A 25,652-nucleotide genomic window follows, 5' to 3' on the forward strand; every position below is an offset into this window, starting at 1 on the left:
TTGCTTGCTATTGTGACATCATGGTGATCAAATCAAACCAAATATTATTTGTCACATGCGCAGAATACAACAGGTGTCAACATTACAGTGAAATACTTTCTTACAAGCCCTTAACCAACAATGCAGTTTTTAGAAAAATAAGTGTTAAGAAAGCATTTAATAAAATACTGAATATTTTTTGTTAAATAAAAAATAATTAAAGAGCAACAATAAAATAGCAGTAGAGAGGCTATATACATGATCTCTCGTATAGCAAGCTAGGACTGGTGGTTTGGTTAACTAAACTAGCAAGTCGGTATGTTTGGTTACCAAGGCAACTACTGCAGTATCTACTAAACTTGCTAGCTACTCCTTCCACGTCCTTCATTATTTTCTATGGAACTCATAGCCCTTAATGTATGTAACAGAGGAGAACTTAACCTTTCTAACAATACCACTTTTATGTTTCAACTCCCAAAATGTATGGAGAGCAGACCCTACTAAAATGGGAGTATCAATGAACATTGTTTCTGGAAAATGAATGCTCAGTTTCTGTTGCACTCGGCATTGCGGTTGCACACTGCTATGTGCTAGTTGTCTAGTCTGGGTTTTGTAAATGTGCAATGAGCATAAAAATACCATTTATATAAGGAATTGGCAAGCATTTTCCTATCCAGGTAGGCCACTTGATTTCAACATCTAAACAAGTGGAAAGGCTAGCCTGCTGTTCCACTGTTCTACCTTGTTAGCTAGCAAATAGATTCCAAGTTGACTAAACTTGAAATATAAAGGTTAGCTGGCAATTGACTAGCACAGGGGCTTGTGCTTGATTGTTTAATAGATTCATTCCGACCTTTCTTGTTTGACATTTTGCTGCATTGTTAGGAGCTAATAATATAAACCTTTCTCTGCACCCGCTATAACATCTGCTAAACCGTGTATGTGACCAATAAACTTTGATTTGATGAGATCTGTGCTCATTTTCTAAAATGTCTGTTTCAAGAAGTAGTTCATTATTAGTGGGGATGCGCATTGTGCATGGTTCAGGTTGCAAAAAAAAGCAGGTTAAAACTATTTTGATAAAATCATTAAATTTGTTGGGGTTCTTATGGTTGTGGAAGGCTTATATTTAGACTCTTTGAAATACAGTGTATTAGTGAGAATGGCTGCCGTTTTACGATCCCGTAACCAATTGTGCATGTATTTTTGGCGTTATTTGTAACTTATTTTGTACATAATGTTTCTGCCACCGTGTCTTATGACCGAAAAGAGCTTCTAGACATCAGGACAGAGATTACTTACCCCATACTGGAGGAATACTTTTTCTTCAAACAGTCGGACGGGAAGGATTTACTTTAGACGCCCGACAAGGCCCTCATCCCCATCATTTGCAGGAGAAAGAGACGGAGGTATCGAGGGCGAAGGTCCAGGTGCCTTGTAAGGATTCGTCGCCGGGAGATTAATCTACCTTTTTCACCGGTCCTATTAGCCAACGTGGTTCCTCCTTTAAAAGTTGCGTCATACTCCGGCACACCCTTCGTGCTGCTGCATCTTTCTGTGGCACGTCATTTACAGTTTTTTGCGATTGCTAAACGACAGTGGACACAACTGGAGTCACATGTGCAAAACTCTAACTACAGCCTGCACAGCAGCAGTTCATGTGGACCAAACTCTAGTTCGTTTTTCATTGCTTGAACACAGTTTTCAAAACTCTACACACTTATCCCATGACTTTAACCACAACCTGCACAACACTGCGGATTTACAGCACTTTGTTCAAATGCTAACACACTGCTGTCAAAACTGTGAACCACACATTCAAAACGGAATAGATTTCAGCCTTGTGCCTTTCAAACACTGCTGATTGCAATTTCAGCTGAAAGGCTAAGCAGGTGTCTTGTTTTATACTTGTTAGTGAACACACACACATATTACAGTATATATAGGTAGAGCTCAGAAAGACTCATTTTGGAAATGGAACAAGGAAGATGGGTTCGTGGAGGGAGAAGGGTGGCAGGGAGAGGGCGGATGCGTGGAGGAAGACAAAGAAGACAAAGAGCTGTTATTTCAGATGAAATAAGGGCTACACTTATAGACCATGTTGTGAACCATGGTCTCTCATTGAGAGAGGCAGGGTTGAGGGTGCAACCCAATCTGCAAAGATCCACAGTGGCATCTGTAATGCGAATTTTCCATCATGCAAACAGGTGAGAGTTACATCCTTACAGTAAATGAAAACATTACAGGAATCTATTTTGTATTGCAATTATAGAATATTTAAACAGATATATATTACAGTAAGTTTGACTATAAAATATATTTTTACAACAGGACCCAAAGGCTGCCCCGAACAGGGGGAAGAGGAAAAAAAATTCAGATGCGCAGGACAATGCTATTGTTGACATGGTTGTTGTCAACAATGCAATAAAACTGCGGGAGATTCAAGATAGAGTGCTGGCTGATAATGATATATTTGAACATGTTAATTCTGTCAGCAAAACAACTATTGCTCGAGTCCTAAAGAACACCAAGTTACAATGAAACAGTTATACACTGTACCGTTCGAGAGAAACAGTGAACGGGTAAAAGAGCAAAGATACCAATATGTCCAGGTAAGACGTCTGAGGTTACGTACACAGCTATACAAAATATTTACAGTAAAAAAAAACACTAGCATTTCTACAGTAAAACTGTGCACTTACTGTTTTTCAGAGAGTAATGGAGGTGGAAGCACTGGAAAGACCACATTCATTTGTATTTATCGATGAAGCTGTATTTAACCTTGCCAAAACACGGCGCAGAGGAAGGAATGTTATAGGTCAAAGGGCCACTGTGGAGGTTCCAGGCCAAAGGGGGGGAAATATCACCATGTGTGCTGCAATGGCCAATGATGGTTTGCTTCTCAACACACCACTCATTGGCCCATACAACACAGAAAGGCTTATAGCGTTCCTAGAACAACTCTATGCTCAGCTAGTGCCAGCAGAACAGGGGGAGCCAGTAAGAAACCCCCAAGTTTTTGTCATAGTTTGCGATAACGTTGCTTTTCACCACTCTGCAGCTGTCACAGATTGGTTTGCAGCACATCACAGATGTATGGTTTTGTACCTGCCTGCATATTCACCCTTTCTCAACCCAATAGAGGAGTTTTTCTCTGCCTGGAGGTGGAAAGTGTTTGGTCACCACCCACATGGCCAAATGTCTCTTTTGGAAGCCATGCGTGCCGGATGTGAGGACACGAGTCCAGAGGACTGCCAGGGATGGATAAGGCACTCCAGAAGGTTCTTCCCCAGGTGCATGGCAAGAGAAAACATTCGATGTGATGTTGAAGAAAACCTGTGGCCTGATGCTAGAGAGAGGCAGGATTAGCCCCTCAATTACTTGTTCGAATTACAGTATGTACTTTTAGTTTCTACCTTTTTTTTCTCATTACTGTAATTCCGTAAATTACTACAGACTATTGAAGCAAACTGCTAATTTTCATTTACCTTAAAGAATTGTTATGTTCTAAAAAATTTAATAAATCATGTGAAAGAATGTCACTCTTTTCTTTGAAGAAAATATTACTTTGTATGAAGTCACTGAAATTGTTCAAACTGTAAAGATGAAAAGTTTGTATTTTCTGTATTGGTGTTTGATGCTAGTGTTTTTACTCTCAGTGTGTTCTGAGTGACAGTGTGTGTTATCTCAGTGAGGGTTGTGCATAGTGTTTGGCTGCACTGAGCGTGTTTTGAGCCATGTGTTAAGAGTTGTGTTGCTTGGAATGAGTTTTGCAGGTGATGTGAACTGTTTAGCTCAGGTGACTGTTGGTAGTGCAGACTGTAGTTAGAGTTTTGCACATGTGACTCCTGTTGTGCCCACTGTCGTTTAGCAATCGAAAAAAAACTGTAATTCTCAGACATTTCTACAAGTTATTGCAAGTTTGAACACCAGAGGGCATCTTAGAGAAGCATTTGATAGTATTCCATATTGTGCAGAGGGTCCCTGGTTCGAGCCCAGGTAGGGGCGAGGAGAGGAACGTAAGCAAAACTGTTACACGGGCACCATTTTAATCAGGAGAATCTCCTCTTTGTAATTATGTAAGTCTGAGCAGCGAGATCGTTTGTCATCGATTGCTAGACCAGAAATAGTCTGAAGTTGTTATTTTTTCCCTACTTTTTCATTACGCAGACAAAAGCACAGTTGACACCATCAAGGTGCGGATGTTTACTTTCTACACAACTTTCTACACAGATTGTAGTGGTGAAATAAAAAGGGATACCTTCTTAATGCAATTCTAAACATCACTCCAGTCAAAACAGGCTCTGCGAACGTTCAATTCCATTCATTTGCTATGGGCTCGCGCTAGTGTTCCAGTTTAGCCAACGTTCTTGAGCCGTTTTGACTCGTTCTATTGTCCAGCCTATAGACAGCCAGAGCGAATTTACGAAAGCACCCGAATGTCCATTGAGAAAGCACAACGGCTATACCATTTAGCTAAGCTAAGAATGACAAGAACAATCAAGTCAATAAACGTTGGGTAGTTAGATAGCCTATAGTTAATATACTGGCAAGTTTGATGTGTAACTACTAACGTTAGGTAGCTAGCTAACATACCGGTACATACTGCTGTAATGATATGCTATGTGGTTTGTAAGTACAGCGTAACTAACAAATTGTCAGCCAACATAACGTGTAAGGTAGCTTATTTGAAAAGTCATTACTTCATTACGACCAAGCTACCCCTTGGTCGTTAAGGCAAATCTGGTCTGTGATAGGAGAGGGGGTTTTCACACCTAGCTCAGCTATTAGTCTATTCTTTAGTCAAGGTTGAATATTCTGTTGTTCAGCTATTAGCCCTCCCCAACTTGCAACAAATTCCTGTTCCCATCTCATTCCATTCCCTCTTCCATGATTTATCATTCTGCTCCTGAGTGGCTCGCTTGTGGGCCTGCTGGCAGGATATGTCAGCATCTTCGGTTGTGCGTCAATAATTCTGCATACAGTAGCACGTTTGTATGAAGGTGTGGTTATTCACAGGCAAATTGTTATATGCCATGGAGGTACATTTGTGTCTTTTTGTCGAGAGCAAAACCTTTTTTTTTTCAATCAAAAATAATTGTTCTGAAAGCAACTTTTTCCAACACAAAGGAAGTCAAGAGGACACTATGAAGATGGCATTTCAGGTAAGCAGCACTGGGCTATATTGACGTATCCTAAAAATGACATCTGCTGCTTTAGATTGAACAATCTGTCATGAGAATTTTCAATTCCATTGATAATCACTAACAATCAATAGCTTTGACCAATCCCCGAGGTTTGTAAGACCATGGGTTTAATAATAATTAGGCAAAGACTCAGCTTATGCAAAAGGTTAGTACAGTTTATTCAGAGAAAGTTCTGAAGTCCATTATACAAAGACATCCATTTTATGGCTGCGCACATACTTCCACACAAACAGTAGGTATCCTACGCATATACATACACACAAATAGTAGGTGAGTTTTATCCTTCTCCATAGTTCTCACCACTGTGTATCACTACCCAGCCGACAGTTCCATTCCCCCGAGATTAGGGAAACCTTGAGAAGTACTCCCTGTCCTCATAAGTTTCTCAGAGTTCCAGCCAGGTCGGTTCAAACACAGTCTATTTGTGCTTTGGTATTTTCTTAGGCACACATTTCTCTCTCTCTCAGTCCAACCTAATTGGACTTTAATGCTTTAATTATTCCTTATACATGCTACATAAACTATATTCGCTAAGGTTACAGTTCAGGGTAGAATTATTTAAACATTTCAGTTATTGTTTTCATGTCTATAAAAAAAGAATCTGTTTTCTTTACTTTCAAAGAGCAAGCTGACCAAGGGGGCGGTTCTATATATATATACAGTTGAAGTCGGAAGTTTACATTCACCTCAGCCAAATACATTTAAACTCAGTTTTTCACAATTCCTATTAAAAATTGCCTGTCAGTTAGGATTATCACTTTATTTTAAGAATGTGAAATGTCAGAATAATAATAGAGAGTGATTTATTTCAGCTTTTATTTCTATCATCACATTCCCATTGAACTATGGCCTGTTGGGACAAGAGAGAGAGGCAGCCAGCGTTTCTCAGCCAGTCGAAATCATGAATCAGCTGGCATAATTTTTATGGATATATACAAAGAGATGTCAATTGAAAAATGGTCAAACGAAACTAAGTGCAGCTAGTTTGCAGTTTTTCCGCTTCAGTTTGAAGTTATTGTTGGTAGCTGTGTTGTTGGCTAGCTCCTCTGAACAGCGGTGTCCTAACGAGAGAGCACATTTTCTTGCAGAAGGATGAAATAATATGAATGAATTCATCAAAATAACGTTTTTAATGAAAATATGACAATCATTATTTGAATATGTTGGTAACTTATTGTATAAAAGTGATAATGCCCTCGAAGCCGGGGTTGGGAGGATATTTTGGCAGGGTTGCCTCAAATTCTTCTCGGGCCTAACAACACCCGTGCCAGTAGATCATCGGCTTAACACCGGCTTCTCGGGCATTATCACTTAAATAACCCTCGTTCATGTAGTACTTATGGTAGGCTACCTTCCACCCCCTACATGCAAAGTATAGACCATATATTGCGTTACAATCAGGTTATAGAAAAGAGCCGAAGCTCTGAACATTCCGTTCAGACTCCAGACCTACCTACCTACAGGTTATGGAAAATGTGTTCTTTTAGTTTCTGTCCAGTATGTTTCCTCAAGGAGAAATCCTCCACTTCTATGTCAAAGATAATTAAACAAAAACACTACAGTATACTACAGTCATGTCTGAAAAAACACTACAGTAAATACTACAGTACAGTCCGCAAAAAACACTACAGTGTATACAAGTATATAAAAATAGCAATACTACAGTATTTACACATTGGTATACTATAGTCTTTTTTCATGTGAGAGGGTGCTAGAGCAGGAGGAGAGAGAGAAGGTTGTGTGTGTGTGTGTGTGTGTGTGTGTGTGTGTGTGTGTGTGTGTGTGTGTGTGTGTGTGTGTGCATTTGCGCGCGTTCTTGTGTCTGTGCGTGCGTCCGTGTGTGTGTAAAGGGGCGGGACCAATCTTCAGCATTGGATGGCAGGCTCCGAGCAGCGTGAGAATCTTCTGACCTGCTTTGTTGTGGAAATTGAAATGGGGGTGGGGGTGGGGGGGCAGTCTGTTACACTGTAGCAGGGGGCTGCTGCATTGTCCCTGTCCCTTGGGAGCTTGGGTGAGAAGAGTTGGTGTGGGGGGCTGTTGGGGGTAAGAGAAGGTTAGCACTGCTCTGCCTACATTCACGGTGTTCAGTGCTGAGACCCGTATTGGATGCAAGAATTAGTTTTTTTTTAAAGAGGATTGCAGGATTGAAAGGGGACACACAAGGGAGAAGTATAAGAAGAAGTGAGAATAAATGGAAAGTGGGTTATTGATAGAGAAGACAAGAAGACAGAGAATGGGGTAGTATGTTAACTGAATAACACATTCAGCATCAATAGAACATGTATTTGGTGAAGGAAATGCATGTAGGGCAGAATATCAAATACTGACAATGAAAGCATGATGAAAATATGTAAAAGCTCCAAACTCTGAAAAACTTGAAAACTAGAAAAGACATAACTCATAAAAATAGGAGTAGACTGAGCGAGTGTGGGAACCCAATTGCAGGTGAAGAATCCTTCTGTGAGAGACAGCTGAAGAAAAGGAGGGAAAATGAGGGAAGGAAAGACAGGATCAATATAAATCCGAGCTACTTTGTCTTTAATTACTCTGCAGATCCACAAAAGTAGCTGCTCAATCAAGCTCAGGGAAGAATTCCCATTTTAATGGGCGAGACAGTAATTCAACAAGAATTGAAAATGTACCAAGAAAGTCAAGTGATTTTCCTCATTATTTTCTTACTTCTTCCTCTCTCCAGTTTACTATCTGCTTTTACAAATATAGGCAGGTTGACCGTCTGATATTGAAATATTTAAACATTTAAGATGGATAAACGTTTTAATATTCAAGGTTATTATCATTGCTATGATTATACGCCACAATAATAATCATTTAAACTGACTTCAAGGGATAGTTAAGGATTTTGGCAATGAAGCCTTTTATCTATAGTGTACTTCCTCAGCGTCAGATGAACTTGTGGATACCATTTTTATATCTCTGTGTCCAGTATGAAGGAAGTCAGAAGTAGTTTCACAAAGCCAATGCTAACTAGCTCAAAGACTTGAAGTGTTCGGGATCAAATCAAATAAAATGTTATTGGTCACATACACGTATTTAGCAGACGTTATTGCAGGTGTAGGAAAATGCTTGCGTGTGTGGCCGGATCAGCATGCATGCCAAAATCCCGAACTATCCCTTTAACTATTCAAACTGAAATAAACAAAGAACAAAAGACTACTACTATTTCAAATGGGAAAAGTAGATGGAATCGACAGTGTCAAAGTTTAAATGGAAGAGGAACTCTGAAATGATATGGACATTAACTCTCCCTCTCTGCCCAAGGGGTCAAAGATGCCCATTCTCCCTGACTGTTTCTCTATGCTTCCCTGTGAGATTGTTTGGCACAGAATGTCAGCTTTTGAGCATTCACACGCCAGCCTGGGTTTTTGGCTATGAAGACTCAGCTCCTTGTTCTCCCCTTTCATGACCTTCGCCCCTGGAGTGAAAAAAAGTGGGGATTGTGGGATAGGTGCTGTTGCTGAAAAGCAGCTGTGAGAGGTCAGGGGTCATCGCTCCCAAGGACTGCAGCGTTGCCTTGGCTCCCGGCTTTGTGCTGCCGACTCAATTCGCCGACAGACCATGAAATTCAGAAGGAGTGCAGATGTGAGAGAGGAGTAGAGAGGGGGATAGAGAGAGCTGCTAGTGAGGGGAATAGAGGAATAGACAGGGGATAAAGAGAGTTGCTAGAAAAGGAAATAGAGAAAGGTGATATGGGACTATTGGGAGCAGAGAGGGGGTGAAGCAGGCTAGTAAATTCTATATTGCTTAAGTTCCCATCTAGAGTGAGCATGAATTAATGACCCATTTAATAAGCCAGAGCATTGAAGCTGATCAAACACACAGAATGATCTTGAATAATTAATGCTGTGTATTATTTCAGTAATCTTGTAGTGCTGAAGAAACCTACTGTTGCTTGGTAACATTTGATCATTTCTAAAAGCACAACCAACAGACAGCATTACCACAAAACCCCAGACACTAGAGAAGTGTGGACAAAGGAAAGCATGATAAAAGAACATAGAAGAAAGAGAGAGGTAAAAAAACGGAACATCAAGAACTCTTTGTCTTTTACATCAAATGTAGATTCATAATGCAAAGCCACGTTTGATGCTTTGCATCATGAAAACGCAACTATAACACCCATCATTCAACGAATCCCCCCACCGGACATACTCTGTAACTAGCACACTTAGTCACAAGCCACAATCTTGCCACTTTTCTCACGGTCTTCTCAGATCACGATCCACTTTGCGCCCTAGTGATGGGTCCAGATGTCCATAAACTATAGTTGTCCCGACACGTTAGGTCTAGAGAAAGACGTTGTGGGCTTTTGTGTGGACAGAGCCAGTGGGACTGGCAGGGAGAATAGGCTCGGGAGGTGGCGATTAATGGGGGTTGGTGGAGGAGTAAAGGGTTTTTAAAAAATGAAATGCCAAATCATTGGAAGAAACCACACAAATGAATAGCAAACTAAGGCCACAAGTCGGTTGCTAGGGAGGAGGAGTAAATGTAACCTAATGCCCATGCACACACAAATACCACAAACACCAAGTGTTCCCAAGTGAGTCCTGTAGCATAGCTAGGGCCGGAGGGGCAGTGAAGAGGCTGCTGGGAAACAGACGTGCTCTGGGGCGAGTTTCTGATCACAACAAACAAAGAGGGGGTCCCAGGACCCAGCATTGGAAAACCTGCTGCGTTGAATACATCATTGTATGGAGCTCCTCGGTGTGACAAGGCCCTAAGAGGACACAGCTAAATGGCCGCCTTTCAGTATTCAGCATGCCCCATTGGGAGAGAATGCTTGTTGTAGGGGTTGTTGTTTTTAGAAATGTATGTAGTCATTTTTTTTTCCCAGGACAGCCCGTGCTACTGTGGAAGGGCCCTGCGGCCAATTAAGCAACAGATAATTAACTTCATTGAAAATGATTGGTGAATAGCGGCCTTCTTGTCGCTCTGTTCTGCTCTTGTGCAGGCTCACCAGTCCTGTGGAAGGAGAAAAAGTGGAAAGAGTAGTGGAGACAGAGAAGAGAAAATAGACAAGGGTACTCTTAAAACATTCGCCTCTCAAGCTTTTTCTCTTCAGAAACAGCCTTGATAGAAGGGGATAGAGCAGAAGAAGGAACCATATTTTCCTTTTCTAATTTCATTTTCATGTGATAGGCATCTGAATGTATTTTTTTTTGTATTTATTTAACCTTTATTTAACTAAGCAAGTCAGTTAAGAACAAATTCTTATTTATGATGACGGCCTACTCCAGCTAAACCCTCCCCAACCCAGACAGCGCTGGGCCAATTGTGCACCACCCTATGGGACTCCCGATCACGTCTGGTTGTGATACTGCCCGGGATCGAACCTGGATCTGTAGTGATGCCTCTAGCACTGTGATGCAATGCCTTAGACCGCTGCGCCACTCAGGGTTAAATACAAGTGGTCAGCTCACTCACTTCGCAGGGTTTTTTTTGTATGTCAACGGGTTAATCGGTTGGGAAAGAACCAAATATCTATGAAAGTGGTTTTAGAAATAGTTAAAAACAATAAACCTCCTTTCGGTTTTAACTGTCATTCACTATTATACGGGAAGAACATGCAAGGTTTTTCTTATACTGCTAGTCAAACCGTGTGTTAGATTAAACACAATTGTCACGTGGTGAAAAATACAGATACTGTACTTGCTATTGCACAATACAGATACTGCATTCCTGTCACGGCCGTTGAAAGAAGAGGACCAAGGCGCAGCGTGGTGAGCGTACATTATTTTTTATTTTTTAGAAAAGACACCGAACAAAACAATAAACACTACAAAACAAACTGTGAAGCTAAAAGCTATGTGCCATAAACAAAGTCAACTTCCAGCAAAGACAGGTGGGATAAAGGGCTACCTAAGTATGGTTCTCAATCAGAGACAACGATAGACAGCTGTCCGTGATTGAGAACCCTACCCGGCCAAAACATAGAAATACAAATAATAGAATATAGAATACCCTGACCAAACCAAAATAGAGACATAGACAGGATCTCTAAGGTCAGGGCGTGACAATTTCAGAGAGACAGAGTATATTTCATGTGCACATCATGTCAGTATGAACCATTTAAACTTTACACACACTACGCCAAATATGACCGCCATGGGAGCAATCGTAGCCAACCGTTTCCCGACCTCAGACATCAAATATTTGAGCTCACTCATGTCAGTCAGCAGCTCTGGTGTTGATAGTTCCAGCCTGAAATAAGAAATGATGTACCCTCTTAGGCTTTGTCAGATGGGAAAGGTCCACAGTTTAGTTAACTCCAAGGCCTTGTGGCTGAAGCCCACTCACATTTCATAGGGCCTAGGCTATGTGTGAGGAAAGGAAAAGAGACATAACCTTGTTATCATCCAACAACTCATACAGTCTCGCTTACAGCATAACATGTTCCATAATATATTCCAGCACCAGAAACACAAAGATATTATTTTCTGTACCACAGAGAAAAGCTTGTTCATATCTCATCTAATTGCAAATTAAATCCCCGTTTTTAAAACCCCATTTTATAGAAGATTGTAATATTATCAATGCCCAGTGTTAACATAGATTATCCCTCCATGTCTAGTGACAGCTTTGGGCAATCTCGCCAATACTGGCAGCAGCTGTCCACTCCACTCCAGAGGTATGTGAGGAAGGGGGAGCTGAGTTTGGCGCGATACAGTTAACAGGCAGTTACACACAGACCGCACACATAGAGGAACTTGGTGCAACACGACACTTATAAAAGCAGATCTCCTTACGCAACTGTGGGAAGGGAAGGTCTGAGTCGAACCCAGATCACGCGGGCTCGTACCATAACGTGATCAGGATGAGGGCTATGAACTTGGCTGGAGGCATGACGAGTGTCAGAACAAAACCATGCTTTGCTGCAGCTCCCGCTGTGAAAGAGACAGATTTATTCCTCTCCACAACAGGCATCATTCAGTAGGCCAATGCATTCCCAGCCACCTTCTACAGTAATAAGTCATCGAATTATCTGTTTAGATGTTCATCTCTTTTCTGCTGTCCTCGTGTTGATCCCATGTTCTTCATTCCTGTTATCTGTTTCATACATCTCAAACCTGTTTCTGTCATGGCAAGCATTGTTCTGTCATGGGTGTCCTCATCTTCTGTACAAATAGCGCAATACTATTTTAGAATGTTTGGTGAGTCTTTTTTTGTAGATATCGTCAAAAGACAATTATTCTGTGTGTCCGATAAAAATAAATAAGTATGTTAACATCTTTACGTTAATTTGGAATCACCTCAAACAGCTTATGTGACTTGACTTTGATGTGTTCAACCCTCTCTAGTCTCTACAAACATAGAGGTTAACCCACTCCCAGAGATGTTGTTGTAGAGCTAACTGACAGTGGTTGGAGCCGTTAGCCCCGAGGTATCACCCGTTACGGCTGGGCTAACCACAACATCTTGCACAGTGGTTATCAATTTGAGCGAATGGAAGTGGGCATAGAGGGGTACCCGTTATCAGCGCCACAAGCCTTCACACTCTGTAACCCCTCTACTTTAACATGCCACCACATCCAGACAACACAATTCAGAAGATCGACGTAAGTTCTCCATTTATGACAGGTTAATGGTAACATGTGGTAGCAGTATGTTGTGTGTGTGTGTGTGTGTGTGTGTGTGTGTGTGTGTGTGCGTGCGTGCGTGCGTGCGTGCATGCGTGCACACATGGGACAAAGGGTGTCTTTGTGCCTTAAACTTTTCTCTATTTGCATGTATGTCTCTGTGTAAAATGCTACTCCTACCAGTATGTCGACTCTCAACGTGTCCACAAAGCTTGATCATAAGCCGTCGTTCACACAAACTGAGAAAGAATTTGCAAAAAGGATGTAAACACACAAAGCAAACAGAAGTGCTTGTGTTTTCTGTAAGAAAGCCATGTTTGTCTGCCTGTCTGTGTGTGTGTCTGGGCTGCCATGGGGGTGAACCGGAGCAACCAAACCAGACCAGTGCTCCAGCCCTGGGATTGCAATCCCCCACCCCCCCCCCGGTCTAGCCCCCAGTCTACCACCCAGCAATTATGTCACCAGGTGCTTGTGGCTGGGGACCTGCTGACAGGAGGCACATGTGACTGTACAGACCACCATCCCCTATACGACCCAAACCACTCGGCCTCACATCTACCCCACAGCCAGGCGCTCCATCATTTTACTAGCCTATTCATCTCAAGTGCTGAGCTCATTTAAAAGGGTTGAAGAACCCCCCTTCCCATCCGCACCACCCTACTTTAAAGTCCCTGCTCTGCAACTGGTGTTGAGTTACGAGGTGCCCCCCTTACCCCTCCGCTTTGGGACAGTAATGACAACATTAACAGTAAGGCCTGTGTTGACTTTTCACTGTACGGCCCCCTTCAGAGCCCTATGAGGCAGGACCAGTGAAGGCTATGAGGGCATATGTTGACCTTGGCCTCAGCTATCGCTCCAGGCGAGAAAGAGAGAGTTCCAAAGTCAAATATGTTCCCAACCCCACCTGGGTTATAAACCGCATTTTAAAGGGCAGCTATTTCGCCTAAACGTCTGGCACGTGTCGAGAGCCTGCGTTTTACGAACCCCACGCGTTTTATCCGGTGTTTTCTAACTTTTGGATGTAATGTTGACATTCTAAACATTCGGGAATGAGTACCAAGCAACGGGCCAGGCGGCCGGGGACTTTCAAAGAAAATACATATTGGGAGGTTATATTTTAAAACAAACATGAAGTCACCTCGGGCTGAAGCCAGAGAAAATAATATCAACAGTGCAGATACTGTCTGTTGTCGTAACGTACCTCCCATAATGTGGTATGCACACTGATTAGTTTCATATCGAATAATAACCAGGCTCCATATCCAGGAGTAAAATCCACTCCGTGTATAACTTTTAAGCCATGCCCCCCTCTCATGTGCTTCGGTCTTGGCTGACTTGTCCGACTTGAAGGCGAAAGCAAAGTCTCCACGGCGGTCAAAAGTTCTATTTGGTATACGAAGGATGATTGCGCGTTCTCTAAACTTTCCAAATGTAATATTAGAAGGAATTCAGAATCACTCAGTTATTCAGTATTACTCGGTTTCATCGTTCACATCTCTTCGACCGACTTTTCTAGTTGAGGCGCTGTGTGGACGAGGGGGAGGCGTGAAAGATATAACATGATGAAAACAGAGTCCGAACATTAGATTGGAAGAAGAACAATGCTCTGGAATGCTGGATTAGCCTAACCAGCCTAACTACATACATGATTCATGCTTAGCACACAGGGAAAAGGGGGGTTGGGAATTCTCAGAAGCAGCCGTGCATATATATTAATGTAATTTAGGGTGAATGTGATGAATGTTCACTTCTCCACCGTTCTGACATCCATGATTGGCTTGTTAGTGTTCTTACACTAACTGCCTACAGTTACACTGACTAAAGACACACATGGTCTGTAGACTGTGTACACAGATAGGCTTTATCAGAGCACAAACATCATCCAAAGGTAAAGAACAGCATCTCTTTCGGGCAGGGTTTCTTAAACTATGGGTCGGAACCCAAAGTGGGCCCTGGGCATGTTAGAGGTGGGTCGCGAGTTATGAGAATACATCTATTATCACACACTATCTCTTCTTAATTTATGTCAATGGAGGACGATCTGGGTCACGGAAGACAGTCAATTTCTTAATTTGGGTATCGAGCTGAAAAAAATGTAAGAGCCCCTGCTCTAGGGGACACAGTGGAACATTCCCACCTGCCATTTTAGATCAGCGCTGTTCCTGAGATGAGGCGTTTCCTCCAGTAGTACTAGCAGATTCATAACTGCCACTGCTGCGATACAGTCACTTCGAAACCACAGGGGACTGCTCTGCTAGCAAGATGGCTCTTATTCTGTTTTCTTTTATTTATTTGACTTGCGGTCATTGCTATGTCCCAAATAGTCAGACCCAAATGACGGTGGATTACTTGTGCGCCTGTTCATGAATGTGTAACAGCCAAATAGAATACTGAGAGATCAAGTAACCTTTATCAACATCATAACAAATCCTCAATGGTGTTAAAAAGGCAAACTGAAATCTATCTCATTTGCGACATGTGGGCAGTCTGCAATGTGACTCTGAAGTCACAGTATCCAACTCCCAAAAGCACATCACGTGGCCATCTGACAAACTTGGCCTGTCAGTTTCACAGGAAAGGAAACGTGCTATCAACAGCTGAGGGCGATGAAAGCACAGACTGGCGCAGACAGAGAGACAGGCCCCTGTTAAAATAACAGCAACAGCTGCTCAGGAGGAGAAGAAGACTTCACTGATTCTCACACCCAGGGAACCAGACTCTGTGTGCACGCTCCAGACAGCACCAGTCGTCAATAACGGCTCGAGAACAGAGTGCCTGGGAGTTTGAACTAAGGTTCCTGTGCGAATGGACATTTGCTAGTTTAGGGGCATGATTTTTTTTATTTATTGCCAATCTTGTGGCTGATGTGTCGCTATTTACAGAGCGTGTGTTTCCATTGCTAACTTTGATGTTACAAATTTGTCCGCCAAAAAATCATGCATAGCCAACTGTTTGTCTCAATAATGCAGACATATGGGAAAGCAATTGCTTATTTAAAAAAGTTGTTTATTATTCAATCAAATATGCAATTCCACCACCATAACAAGCACATTGTAAACCAACTAGGGTTGTCTCAGTCCTCCATGGTCAGCAGTGTTGCGTCACAGCAGGCAGCAGTTGGCAGCATATGGCTGGGAGGACCCACAAAGGCTGGAGCTGTTTCCTGGAATCAGGAAAAGGGTCTGGGGGGAAAGAGACGAGAGAGGATGAGGTGGTGGCACTTTTGGTGTCTATACGCTTCTGCGAGAGCAGTATGTAGGGTGTGTGTGTGTGTGTGTGTGTGTGTGTGTGTGTGTGTGTGTGTGTGTGTGTGTGTGTGTGCGCGCTCGTGTGTGCGTGTGCGCGTGCGAGTGTGTCCAGCCACCTCTTCGGCTCTTGTCCAAACACATTCCACAGTGCCTTGTCACACTTTTACTGGAAATAGGGGAAGCTAGAGCTACTGTGCGGGGAGGGATTTCCCTTACCAAGAAAAGGCTGTCATTTTTCCTGATGTGGGGGAGGGGGGTTTGGAAAACACTTTAGGAAGTGGAATGTAAGAATCTGGGGAACCATGAAACGAGGCCTGGTGAATTTGAGAGAAAATCAAGCGAGGGATGAAAGAAGGGTAGGGTTGTATAACAAAATCCAGAGGAGGTCAGTGTATGTTTGCAGGTGAGCGTTTTTTTTATCATGACTCTTGTTCTGGAGGCAGCTCTGCAGATTGGTCACTAGCTAGCAAAGCCACAAAGTCATAAAATCTGATTTGAAAACTAACCTCATCCACGCTGCTAACCATAATGCCTAGCCCTAATTTTAAAATAAGACCAGAAAGATCATATTTGTTTTCGTGAATTTTTACAATACAGCCAATTTTGACTTTCTGTTTAAGAGGAAATCCCTCCGTTCTGCCTCCAGGACAAGACTCGTGACAATAAACATCAACTTGCTGTATGTTTGTGGTGTGAAAAGTGTGACAGAGTTCTATGATTGAGCGTACAATTTAAGAAATGTATTGAGACAAAAAAAGAATCATTCTGAAAGGAATAGACAGAGCTGATTTATAGACATCAGTAAAACATTTTTCATGTTTCCAGAGAGCAGAATTCAAATTGACAACATACCACAAAGCGCAGGACTTTGAATAGAAACGTGAAGCAACGGGGCAGCATGATGACTCGCTCACACCTACCAATATGCACATGATTGTCACCCCGTTTGCTGATCATCAAAGTTCGGTGCCATTGTCATTTTTAACACACCACTAAAACCCTGATTCAAGGACGACCACAATCTGAAACCTCAAAAGAAAATATTAGTATGTTTAGTCATTTAAAAAAAAAAAATGTAAGTAACTTATTTTTTATCTGCAATGTACTGGTTACATTTACATGTATATGTTGCTTAGTTCTAGGATATTGACTGCCAGGAAATACCTGTAGAGGAGTTAATTTTGCAGTGTAGGGATAACACAAATTCTTTCACAATTTAACTGCTATGCATTGCTGTGAAATAGCAAATAGGCCCATGCTCACATACAGTGCATGGAGATAGCCTTCTGCATTCCCTACTGGGACCACCATACAAACACTGGGTGACAACAATAGGTAGTACTTATACAAACAGAGCCATTCACGTCCATTCAACCCCACCTGCATATGGAAAGGCTCTAATTGACACACAATCCATGAGAAAGGCCAGTTAGGGAAGGCTCAGCAAGCGTATGTTAAGCTAAATTGTCAGTGTGGCCCATCTATTGCCTAATAATTTGCATATGTGTGGTGTCATGCAAACCCCTACTCCCTTACCGATATCTCCATATTGTTTTGGGTTTGTGCATGTTTACCTAATGCAGTGTCTTCCTACGGGATATTTGTCATTCTGAGTCTTATACACTTATTACATCCAATCATTTAATGGAGGCTTCCATCTTAAGGGATGCTTGGAGCACATAAAGATGATATTAATACATGGTTATCAATACCAGTAGAGGGAGTAACACATGACTTGTGTGATGCAGGAAATACTCTCCTAACTCTCACATTCATCACTGGTTTGTTTGGGTCTTCTCAGAGGCAACATGTTGGGGCAGATATTGGCTAAGCTGAAAATGTAGCATCCACACATGCAGTGGGTAGACTTCTCTCTGACGTTAAAGTTAAGCAAAGTTTTTTATTCATACACTAACAACACATTTAACGTACCACCTGATGCTCTGTCTGACCTAACCTCAATGTTGCCATTGGTTTCCCTTTCAAATGTATCATACCAACCCTAGCGCATCCAGAAAACGAACAAACACACGTATGTATGTACACAGAAGAGAAAAGTACCCAGACAGGGAAGTCAATGCAAGGTAAGTTCTGACTACATGCTGTAGTATATGCGTTCTGGACATCCCTGACATATGTTAAATAGGGAACCTGCCACAACGTGAGGGTGTTTTACAATGTTGCCTCTCTGTTGACGTTGTTTGCACGATCTAATCCTTCACCTGTGTGTGAATGTACAAATGTTGGCTGTGAAACTGTATCACCGCGTTAAATGAGGGGCATGTTTGTTCCTGAGCGGATGTCTGTGGGAACCTCACGTTGCCCTGTCCCCCAGAACAAACCAGACAGGGACAAGACTCTGAGGACTTTACACACGGGAAAGAGCCCTCATCCTACAGGTATATGTGTCTGTTCCTGTAGCTATTGACTGTGCTGAGAAGGTGAGCTCTCCCTTGGCCTGCCTGCGTCTGGTCCCTGGCATGGTCCTCCTGGCCCTCCAGAGCTCCAGACGTGTTTACAGCCTGGCCATGTTTATCTGAGCCACAGAGCGTATTTCTGGCCTGGCATATGCAGGGCCACAACAAAGGGACTCTTGTGAGGGGCGCACAATGAGGGCAGATCCGGATCGTTTGGGGGGCGAAGGCTGTGGGGGTGGGGTTTGGAGCTCCAACATAGGCTCTGTGAAACTATCTTGCTCTTGGGCTGGAAAGGGGGAACTGGAAGCTCCAGTGAAACGGTGAAAGATAAGGGGGGGTAGCAGTTTCTGCATTACTAATAAATGTCACTGTGGATGGCATCTCAAACACAAGCAGCAAAAGGCTTCCCTTTGTAACAACAAGAAAGCTAGCTGGTAATAATAGTGCAATTATGGCTTGGTATTATCATGTAACAACAATTTATAAGCTACTTTAACAATTTCTTCAGGATCATCATATAGTGTGACGTTATTTAAACATGTTTTAAAATTACAAAATCAAAACGTTAAGATAGTGTAACGAGAAGCAGCATGTCACGACGACACATGCCAAGACATGTCTCTCCCTCTCCTAAAAAAACATTTTTTTTATAGTTCCAACAGTTTCCCTTTTTGCAATGTGCCAGTTCTCTGTCGCCCGCAACCGCTAAAAGTTGAACGCCAATTCACAGAATCAGTTAACTGTATTGCCTGTATAAAAACGAACGGTCGGGCTTCATCCACTTGTTTTCCTTTCCTCTGGGGAGTGGGTCCTGGTCAGGACCAAAACCTCACTGCTACCGTTTATCTCGCACAGCCTTGATATCCCCGGCAGTTATCATGGATTATGTAACGGCCACCGCACAACGGAATCAGTTGCTAAGTCATGCCTTCCTGCAAGAAAAACAATACATCTACCAGTCATGATTAGGCAGATAAGGGCTAACGCCAGACTGTTACAGCAACTGACCACAAACGCTGTAAGGAAACCATTGAGCATCACCGTTTTTGAATCGTGCACACACTGTAATTTTCACGAAACACTCATTGTGGTCATAAAAGTCATAAATAATTTGTAGAGAAAACAACATTTAACTGGCTAAATGTTGCTGCGGCTTTGCATTAGAGTATGCCTATTGTATAGCAGCTTGGAGACGCATCAGTGGGCTGCTTTACTAAGACAAAAAAGGTCCTAGGAGTCAGACACCATAAAGAAGCTGAGACGTTCCCATTGAGGGTCAAAAGCAAAAACTCTAACAGCCATTGCACCCCCCCATTGTGTGATGGCTCTGCCATTGTGACCTGATTGTCTAATCATTAACAAAGCCCTTTCCCTCCATGCACCACTATAGATCCATGCACAGGAATCTGTGACAGAGGCCTGCTGGTATGGCTCACATAGAGCAGGGCCAATCAGAGGGAGAAGGCCCAGGCCGGTGTCTGCATAATCCCATTGTTACCCCAGTGAGCACCATCGCTCAAGCATAATTGGTGGAACCATACCATGCCTCCGGGAGGACATTGATTGTGCCCTGATAATTGTCTCTTTTCGGAGTTGGGCCATCCCTATCTCTTTTCTCTCTCTTTGTCGGGGTGGCTATGACTGTGGAGGCCCCTCCGCCTTTCTCTCCACCTCCACAGCCTCACAAAAACAGCACGAGAGAAACTAAACCATGTCAGGAGAGTGGTAGAATGCACAATGTCTAATAGACAGATACCAACATGAGATAAAGCTATAAAATAGCATTTAAAATGAGCCTCTATTACTATGACTCAGACTCCTGCATGAGATAGTCCCTAAAACAGCAATATACTGTCACCCGGCAGTATAGTGAGTTTTTCTCTCTCACTGTTGTCACTAAAGACAATTGACACTGTCTCTTGTCATTGTGTAGATAGACTTTAATCTGGTTTACTGACACTGTGACTTGACAAACAGCAACCTTTGTTTCAGTTGCTTGTCTTTTCATGCCCTAATTAAACAACCCCCTCCTTCTCTACTTCAAAACAACAAGTGTCATCCTGGGATAGCAGACTGATGGCTGGGTCCTATCTCCGTTCTTACAGAATGGTAAGTGTTGACTCTACTGTTGATGACAAGGCATCACAGTGGTTTAAAGGGACAGTGCTTTCTGTCGACTGAAAGGTTCTACGGAAATGTTTGCGGAGTGTTTTTACCCATGTACTATGCATAATGATGTAGATTTTAGGGTTATTTTCGGTGCGCATCACCAAATGTCAGGTAGGGAGGGACAGAGTCAGAACGAGGCCTACATTCAGGCATCAGTAGACATACAGATGTAGGATCTTAATTTGAGCCAGTTTGCTAGAGCAGGAAAATAATCCTGCAGCAACTGGAAATTATGTGGATTTGAATTAATGATACACTGTGTAGGGTTTGATATTTTTTTGTAAGGAAAAATCAAGTCTGAAATTCAAAATACACCATGAGTTGTAAATGGGATACCTGCATTGCCAGAAAGTTCTCCAGCAACAGGGTGATCAAATTAAAATCCTACATCTGTGTTGAACAAAATGCCAAATGAATTAAGTTTCAGTTCAAAGTGTTGGGGTTTGTAAGCTTTTCCCATCCTTTGTAAACATTTGCCCTTCTTGAATTTGCCTACACTATCTTTCAAATGTTTGAGTATGCTCTCCCACCCACTGTGAACCTAATAACCCTGTCTAGTTGGACTTTTCTACAATGTCTCTGGTAGAATGTGTTCTGTTCTGTGCATAAGGTTTATAAAAAGAGCACATAAGCCTGTAATAAGCATGTAATCACTCCACAGGGTTTGGTTAGTTATGGAGCATATTGCATTTCATACAACCACCTCTGTTATCTGCCAGACTGGCGAACCCCATCCTCCCCACTTTACTCAAAATACAATACAGTTTGACAGCAGGGCCTTTGAGTTAAGGGTGGGGCCCTTGTTGTGGTTTGTGCTTGTGTTATGGCAGCCATTTACAACTGAATACCTTAAATAACATCATAGTTGAAGGGCATTGTAGATTTCCTCTCTCGTCCAGACATGATTTCATATCCAAATCTGGGCCTTTGACATGCCAAACATGCCACAAAATACATCCCCATATTATATTAGACCATAAATACCCAATGGGTCAAAGAGGTGAACGTTTTCTCACCCTTGCGTACAGCAGCAGTCATATCCAATAAAAACAAACAAATAAGTGCAATTAAAATTTATATTGACGCTTCACTTTCACATGACTTGCAACCACAAGAAAGAGGCATATAATGAATTCATAAATGGCATATATGGTCAATATATTTAGACAAATATCTAGACCAACATAACTAACAGACCACTAGTGTAAATCTGTGGCTGTTTGGATGTATGTTTAAACTATGAAGTATAGCCTATAGGAGGCCTATATGTTAAAGTGTTGTATATCAACTTCGACATATTTGTTTCAGCATGAGAATATCGACGTGAATGGGGGGGGGGGGGGGGGGGGGAGCCTAGTACTACAACTCAAGAGGCATCCCCTCCACGCAAGGCACGCCTTGTCACCAAAATGTGGGTGGAGCTAGGCTTCTCAACTATTTATTTGGGATTCCAACAGATGGCTGAGAAACTTCAGAAGCGCTTGATTAGAGCGTCTTCCTGCCTCAACACAGAACACACTCTACTGTGAAGTGGGATAACCTGACTGAGGCATCAGTACAATGCCATCCGACTTCCTAGCGCCGTTCTTGGAACTGGAGGATGAGTTCTGCAAGGTAAGAAGACGTTTTTAAATGTTTATTAATAGATCAGGCTATATAGCACATGTCTGAAAGTTATACGTTTTATTTAAACTGGTAAATAATACACTATCAAATATAGCATTTAATAATTGTACCTTGGATTTGTATGTGTGCCTTTTTATCAATGTTTTGGCTAAAAAGAAAAGGCTTCAAACTTTCTGATTGACGTGCGTAACGGTTTCCATCTGTCGTTCATTCCTTTTCGAACCAAGCGCACTTTAGCCAACTTTTGGAACTTGACATGGGCTATTGTGTTTGCTTGCTGTTTACTGTTGATTTGGTTCAGCATATATTTACATTGTATTAGCTTGACCATGGCTTGAATCCCCGGTATTGGAATGTGACTTTATTCTTCTCTTGTGTGATAGAATTTCCGTGGTCTGGACATGCCAGATGGCGCACCAGCCACCACGCAGATGCAGCGCGTCGTTGGATTTCAGCGCAGACACTCACTATGCCCGGTTACCCTACCCAACTCAAAGTTCAACAGCGGCAGTGTGGACCCAATCGGCGAGCCAGCCTGCTGGGCCCTTACTAACACTGCTAACCAGCAGTGGAGCCTGAAACACCAGCAACAGTTGCCCCGCTCTTCTCTCAACCACATCCCATTCCGTGTGGACCGTTCAGTCAGCATGATAGAGGGCCATGTTGGCAGCCTCGGGTACAGCGAGAAGCATCTCCCCACCACCCCTCCTCTGATGCCCCCACCAGGCCTAAGTATCAGCACCAGCTGCCTGACATCTCCAAAGTCACTCGCCCCCTCCCCTCCCATCTCCACCCGGTACAAAACCGAAATGTGCCGCACTTACGAGGAGAGTGGCACATGCAAATACGGAGCCAAGTGTCAGTTTGCCCACGGCACGGATGAGCAGCGTGACTTGAGCAGGCACCCGAAGTACAAAACCGAGCCTTGCCGCACGTTCCACACCATTGGCTTCTGCCCCTATGGCGCCCGCTGTCACTTCATCCATAATGCGGACGAGCAGCTCGGGCCTGATGGCGGAGCGCCACCTCAGCGACAGAAGATGAGAGAACGCCCACAGCTGCTGCGTCACAGCATTAGTTTCGCTGGCTTCTCCTCTCCCCAAGCGCTGACCGGATTCCAACCCGTTCCAGAGACCATGCTGTTCTCCAGGGCTTCCTCAGTATCATCCCCGCCCTCCACAGGTAGCCCAGAACTGCTGTCCCCATTGTTTCCAGAACCTGCCACACTAAAGCACAACTATCCGTTCTCATCTGACTTCGGAAACGATCAGATTAATAACAACCCTCACTTTTACGCCATCACTGACTCAAAGTTCCAAACTGTCTGTGCGCAAAAGTCAGCTGCACATAACTCTCACCGCAATGCCTTCTCATTCACCGGCCTGCCTGCCATGCAGCGGTGTGCTTCACCGGACTCTCTTTCTGACCAGGAAGGCTATACCAGCTCCAGTAGCCTGAGTGGTTGTGAGTCCCCTGGCCTTGAGGGCAGACGTCTCCCCATCTTTAGTCGCCTCTCTGTCTCAGATGACTAAACTTTAAACTGGCATTCTCATCCAAACAGAGGAATTCTGCTCAGTGTTGTAAAGCTAGCCAACATATATTTTTTTAAATATCATAACGTCCATGTATACTGTTGTATACCCGTTTTAGCTACTATGGGTGCCTCAACTAGCTTTACAGCATCTGTGGTGTCTTTGCTGAGAGAGTTCTGTTGGGGGATTTATTTGTACCCATTTCGAAGAAAAAAAAACATGTCAGTAATGATACTTTTGGGCTTGGCAGAAGGACAAACCTACTGTGCACAAGTGTGCTTTTTTTACAACTTCAACGGTTCTCCTTATAGCCCTGCCCTTTAGAGTGTAACCAAAGCTGAACATAGTATCTTGTCTTGTAGGCAGAGTAAAATGTTGAAATGTATCCAAAAATGTAGCTAGGCCTACTGTAAACAAAATGTAGCCTTTAGTAAAGGCAACTAATTGACAGTATTATCAGGTAGTCTAACTATAGGGCTTTTTTTTTTTTTAGATGTATTTATTTTGTATGTTTTACAGAGTTTGTTTATAATTGTGTTGTGCATTTGTATATGATGCAGAAGAACATGCTTTACTCTTCGCTTTGTTTGAGCTGTCATGTAGCTTTAGAACTTTGAATTGCTTGAGTGTGGACACTACCAGAGCCATGTCCACCAGCATCGCGTTATGCCAGTGAGAAGGCAATACTAGTGTTACAAGTTACCTTGTTCAATCAGTAAATAGATGTATTGCCCTCACCGGTCATAGTTAGATGCTACATGAGGTATTTTATGTGTTCTAACACAACAAGTGCATTTCAGCGTTTAGTTTGGGTTCAACGTTTCACCATTCAAGTTCAAGTTTTAAAAAAACAACTGAAACATTCATCCATTTTTGCTTACTCAGTGAGACAGGATTCTCATACACACTTTTGTGACTGTTTCTATAATATTAAAACGTGATTTGTGGTGTTACGTGAGGTCATTTAAAAAAAAAACGAGCTGGCGCACTCACAATTTTTTTTGTTTGTGTGGAGGTGCTGACTAACGGCGAATAAACTATCAAAATAAAGTCGCACACTCCGAGCAATTGAATGGGTATTTACCAACGCTTCGGCATCACTGTGCCTTCCTCAGGGTACGTGAGGTAATAACATGGGAAAACAATGTTGCCACAATGTATGAGTAATATGGGTTACATCGACATCTTGGTCTCTTGCACACCAGCTGTTATTAGACAAAGTGATGTGTATTTTATGTTACAATGAACTTGTCTTTGTGGCCCATCTTCAGCTGCGCTTTTCTTTAGCCTTAACTGTGTTGGAAAAACAAACAAGGCTTTGCATTTGTTAAATTAAAACGTATTTATTTTGTTTTTTCAAAGCAAAAATGATAGTGTCGGTTTTATATTATGTTGGTTTCTATATAATTTAAGTGTATTGTTTACATTCCATGGGATATGTATCCCGGTTTCTATCTTAATATATTTTTACCTGTTTGGTTCAAAATAAAACATTTGGATATCACTGTCTCACTGACTTGTTATACTTAGAGGCACACTGCACCTTATACCATCACTGTCATGCAATAAAGGTATATTATTTCTCATCTTAGAAAAAGTGCCGTTAACAGATAAACACTTTTATAATTATTTAGGCCTATGCTTTCTAAGGAGGAAAAATAGTAGGATAAAATGTTTGTGATGAAGATTGAACAAGAATGTATCCCTGCACAAAATGAGAACATGATACAAAAATGACATTTCATTTGGACACACACATACACAGAAGGGAACAGAAGTTGGGTTTTGTGTGTTTATTATTTGGCTTTGTTCTGGCATTCTGGTGCTAGCACCCTGCTGAATAATCCCAGACAATAGCGATCGGTCATTATATTGAAAA

The 25,652-nt window shown here is 42.5% G+C and overlaps 1 protein-coding gene across 1 annotated transcript; it reads left to right on the forward strand.

The window, feature by feature from the left end:
* The first annotated feature begins 16,932 nt into the window (after nucleotides 1–16,932).
* On the forward strand, nucleotides 16,933–25,282 carry LOC110507459 (mRNA decay activator protein ZFP36L1). The gene is made up of 3 exons (XM_021587463.3): nucleotides 16,933–20,555; nucleotides 22,073–22,229; nucleotides 22,625–25,282. The coding sequence occupies exons 2-3, from the start codon at nucleotides 22,176–22,178 to the stop codon at nucleotides 23,771–23,773; spliced, it is 1,203 nt and encodes a 400-aa protein (XP_021443138.1). The 5' UTR covers nucleotides 16,933–20,555; nucleotides 22,073–22,175; the 3' UTR covers nucleotides 23,774–25,282.
* The last annotated feature ends 370 nt before the right edge of the window (nucleotides 25,283–25,652 follow it).

Source organism: Oncorhynchus mykiss, chromosome 27 (assembly GCF_057628025.1).
Source record: "Oncorhynchus mykiss isolate SJ-2025 chromosome 27, ASM5762802v1, whole genome shotgun sequence".
NCBI lineage: Eukaryota > Metazoa > Chordata > Actinopteri > Salmoniformes > Salmonidae > Oncorhynchus > Oncorhynchus mykiss.

Coding starts and splice junctions, on each gene's coding strand:
- LOC110507459 (XM_021587463.3), top strand. CDS start 22,176: ATGCCATCCGACTTCCTAGCGCCGTTCTTGGAACTGGAGGATGAGTTC. Junction 22,230..22,624: donor TGGAGGATGAGTTCTGCAAG/GTAAGAAGACGT, acceptor CTTGTGTGATAG/AATTTCCGTGGTCTGGACAT.